The sequence below is a fragment of the Vicia villosa genome, linkage group LG4 (assembly GCF_029867415.1).
Source record: "Vicia villosa cultivar HV-30 ecotype Madison, WI linkage group LG4, Vvil1.0, whole genome shotgun sequence".
NCBI lineage: Eukaryota > Viridiplantae > Streptophyta > Magnoliopsida > Fabales > Fabaceae > Vicia > Vicia villosa.
Window position 1 is genome coordinate 125,941,610 of NC_081183.1, and position 4,779 is coordinate 125,946,388.

At 35.1% G+C, this 4,779-nt stretch overlaps 1 protein-coding gene across 1 annotated transcript; it reads left to right on the top strand.

Moving 5' to 3' along the window:
* Window positions 1–352: 352 nt before the first annotated feature.
* Window positions 353–3,819, top strand: LOC131595165 (galactan beta-1,4-galactosyltransferase GALS3-like). The gene is made up of 2 exons (XM_058867450.1): window positions 353–1,714; window positions 3,321–3,819. Exons 1-2 carry the CDS (start codon window positions 501–503, stop codon window positions 3,664–3,666), a joined length of 1,560 nt encoding a protein of 519 aa, XP_058723433.1. The 5' UTR covers window positions 353–500; the 3' UTR covers window positions 3,667–3,819.
* The last annotated feature ends 960 nt before the right edge of the window (window positions 3,820–4,779 follow it).

Consider the following 4,779-nt stretch of genomic DNA (forward strand, 5'->3'; position numbering starts at 1 on the left):
CTAACATACAAAACATGTGAATTATTGCATCAAAAATAGCAAGTTAATCTACACAATTAAAAAATCATATCATTAATCACTCAAAAAGAATTTGACAGATCCATTCAATCTTTTTATGTGTTGTTTCATTTTCATACAAATAAAAATCAGATCTAATTTTTATGCATTAATGAAGATATAATTTTTCTTACAGGTAAATCTAATCAAATAATTTTTTTTATATAAAGATTTATGAATTAATTCAAAAAAATAATATATATTATAATGGTCGGCATAATCTCATAATCTCAAAGTTACTACACAACCTTCAATCACAAATCATAACATTCCCTTTCTAATTGTATCATAACCTTATTCCGTTTATAAACCACACACCCCACTCATTCCAAACCCACAAAAAAAAGCGCTTCTCTTCTTCTCTTCTCCCAAGAAGCAGAACAAAAAAAGCGCTTATCTTCTTCTCTTCTCCAAAGAAGCAGAAGAAGAAAAAAAAAACCACAATGGCCAAAGAAAGAGAAAAAAAACTCTTCCTATCACTTTTCGGCAACTACGCCGCTGAACTTAAGCTCTTAATAACAACGCTTTTCCTTCTCTGCACCGTCGCCACTTTCCTCCAATTCATTCCTTCACGTTTCACTATCTCAGCTTCCGATATTCGCTTTTGCATCTCTAGAGTCACCCAAACACTCCCTAACACCACAACAACAACCAACACAAACAACATAACCGTAACGGAAAAGTTTGTTACCGTTACTGAATCGTTAGCTTCAGTTCCAAATCCACCTCCACCACCTCCACCGTTAGCTCCAACGGTTAACAACGAACGTGTTCTTGAAAACGGAATTATCAAACGCGCTTTTAACCCGTACGGTTCCGTTGCTTATAACTTCGTCACCATGGGAGCTTATCGCGGTGGCGTCAACACTTTCGCCATTATCGGTATAGCTTCAAAGCCACTTCATCTTTATAGTAAACCGACTTACGAATGTGAATGGATCTCCGCCGCCGGTGACGGAGATTCGAGAAAAATCACCACCGTCGGTTACAAGATGCTCCCTGACTGGGGCTACGGTCGTGTTTACACGGTTGTGATAGTAAACTGTACCTTCTCGGAGCCGGTAAACACCGACAACACCGGCGGGAAGTTGATTCTCTACGCTTCAACTTCCGGCGGTGGTGACACAAGCTTAAACACCACCGACAGAATCGAAGTTCTTAACGAAGCTAACGGAACGTTAGATTTATCGATTTACACTTCCAAGCCGAAGTACGATTATTTCTACTGCGGTTCGTCGCTTTACGGGAACTTGAATCCGCAAAGAGTTCGTGAATGGATTGCTTACCATGTGAAATTCTTTGGACCTAGTTCACATTTTGTGATTCATGATGCTGGTGGTGTTCATGCAGAGGTTTATGAGGTTTTGAAACCGTGGATTGAGCTTGGTTATGTGACTCTGCAAGATATTAGGGATCAAGAGAGGTTTGACGGGTATTATCATAATCAGTTTATGGTTGTGAATGATTGTTTACATAGGTATAAGTTTATGGGGAAATGGATGTTCTTCTTTGATGTTGATGAGTATATCTATGTTCCTCCGAAAAGTACGATTAAAACGGTGCTTGATTCGCTATCGGAATACTCTCAGTTTACAATTGAACAGATGCCAATGAATAACAAGCTTTGCCATGCTTCTGATTATGGAAAAACTTATAGGTACATTGTTCTCATTCTCTATCTTTTAGCTTCATATATTTTATGGCTATTTTGTTTTGTTATTTGTTGTTATGAACTTATGATTGCGTTTTGGTTTATGAGTTGTGATGTGAAATTGATGCAGATTATGAACTGAATTTTTGTGTCGGTTATGGAATTATTTGGTTAAAATTTTGCAAGATTTGTAGTGGATCTGTATTATGTTCTGTTGCACTCATACCTCTGAAATCGACACTGACACTAACACTTCAAATTACACTTAATTTATTCATTTTGTCAAATTATTATTGGTGTCGATGTATTAGTGCCAGTGCCAGTGTCGTGTTTCTGATTTTGGTGTTTTAGAGGAATTATGTAGTGTGCGAGGTTATGAAGTGAATCAATAATGGGGTTCGGTTAACATTTACTTTGGTAGTTCATTTAAAGGATGAAAATTTGGTTTTTTTTAATTGTATACTTAATTTGTCTTGTTGCTAAAATAATGTTGTAGATCTTGAGTGGTTGAACATTGTTATTTTTCCTTGTGTGGGGGGTGGGGGGTGATTGATTTGTGATGTGTGGTATCTATTATTGCATACCACCTGTTTGGATTTTGTTATGGGCATTCTTTAGACAGGTCAATGTGGGGTCTTTTGAACTTTGTTCTAAGTTGATTATTGATTTCTTACTAATTTATTAGCTGGACAATTTTGTTAACTATTTAAAACAAGAAATTGGTCTTGTTTTGTTCAAGTCTTTAATGTGTTACCAAAAATTCTAAACTAGTCTTCAATTATTCACAAGTTTTTTCATGTTGAATTAGGTAAAGATTCTAGCATTTTCCTACATCATCTTAATTGTGGTAATTGAAAAAAAGTATAGAGCATGCTATAGGGTGATGATAATGTTCATGAGCATTTAGATTGGTGTGGGTCTTTATGTTTATAAACCGTTGCCTGCATGGTCCACTAGTGCAAAATTCACAGAGGCGTGTTGCATAGAGAGATGATGTTTTTTCAGAACTTTCATGTATATATCTACTGATTTTGATATTAGATTAGGACCCTTGAGTCGTTGCCTTGTCCAAAAGTATGGTTTGATCATGACAGTTTTGTTTGTTGTGCACTCAAATCCTTTTGATTAATACTTATAATACCTGTTTACAATGTTTACAGCCCCATTACAATTCTTACAATTCTTTAATCCAGCTGTAATCCGGATCAACACACACTGGTCCAAATTTAAGTTTGTTATATTGAATTTTTTAGACATATAATAGTTTTTTTTTTTTTTGGTAGAAATTAGATATCTTCGTCTTCTGCGCGCATAATTGTAGAGACTAATCATTTGAGTCGGGCGACAAAGCTCTAGAAACATAGAAAAATATTTTTTATTTATTTTTTGGACCAATATGACCATACTTTTAAAAAAATAGTAGTGAGAATTTAATTAATTTTGTTGGCATACATACCATGGGAAGTAGGAAAAGGTTGTATTGAGTTATGAAATGGAATGTCTTTGTTGCCTTTACAGTTGTTTTGATAACAACAATTGGTGTAATGTTATTATTATTATTTGTGGCCATGTTATGTGTATGTTTTTCTCACATGGGTCTATGAATTTTCAGGAAATGGGGAATTGAGAAGCTAGTGTACAAAGATGTAAAGAAAGGGATTAGGAGGGACAGAAAATATGCAGTGCAACCACGTAGGCTATTTGCAACTGGTGTGCACATGTCACAGAATTTAGATGGAAAAACAACTCACAACACAGAAGGAAGAATAAAATATTTTCATTACCATGGAACCATAGCTCAAAGAAGAGAATCATGTAAAGTGTTTCTAAATTCAACAGAAACCACATATGACAAAACACCTTATGGGTTGGATACAACTCTGAGAGACATTGCTGGTGTGATCAAGAAATTTGAGCTCAAGATGATTGGAAACAGAGTACAGAAGACAAAGCTATGACAGCTTCCAATATTTTATTCTTTTTTATATATAAAAACTATATAAATATTTTAACTTTTGTCGTAGCATAGAAATTTATTGAACGGTCCTTTTTTATTTTTTTAATTTCGTGTATTTACAGATGGGTATATGATCAATATTTGTTTGTTTTTATGCTTCTTTTGTGTTTATATTTTGAAAATTCGATTTCTTTTATATATTTTGTAAAAATTAAATAATGAATAAAGATGAATGGTTTCAATAATGCTGTCGGTGTGGGGCATTGAGAGGGTATCCCCCTCCCTACATGATGCCATATGGAGGAAGGTGTCTATTGTTCTTCTTCTTCTTCTGCTTTGCGGGCGTGCCTGCATCTGTCTTTATTATTGTAAATGAAATGAAAGATGTATAAAGAAAATTTATAAAATAATAAAACAATAAAATAATATTGTACGTTGTTTAAAATTTAATTTAGGGATGGCAAATGACAAGCCCCTAAAAAATATGGCAGCCGTTAAAACTTAAAATTGTAAAAAACGCTTCAAAAACCGTATTGAATACCGGGTGGAGATTTATTTGATCCACTCGGTTAGGGTCAATTTTGATATCAAGTAGTGTGAATAGGGTGGCACAGCAGGCTTTCTGCCCCGCTCCGTCATATATCGCTAAAAAAAGAGCGGGGCGGGCAAACTCGCAAATTGAGAAAGCCCCGCTCCGTTATATATCGCTAAAAAAAGAGCGGGGCGGGCAAACTCGCAAATTGAAATGAGCATAAAAACCTAGTTCGTTCCGACGGGTTGGCGGGCGGCGGCGTCTATCTTTCTATTTATTATTTTTTCATTTTTTTAATATTTTTTTACATTTTAATTGGATTTTTCACATAGTTTTTAGAATAATTTTTTATAAAACATTTTTTAAACAAATTTACTTAAAAATATTGTATATATTCACAAAATAAATAAATGTATAAAATGAAACCATAAAAAATTAGAATTAGTAGAATTAACTAAAAAATAACGGATTTTGACGGAACGGCGAGTTTTAGAGGGCGGCGGTTTTTGGCGGGGCAGACTATGGCGGACGGCGGGTTTGAGCGGAGCGAGCTATGATGGACGGCGGGTTTGGGCGGAGCGA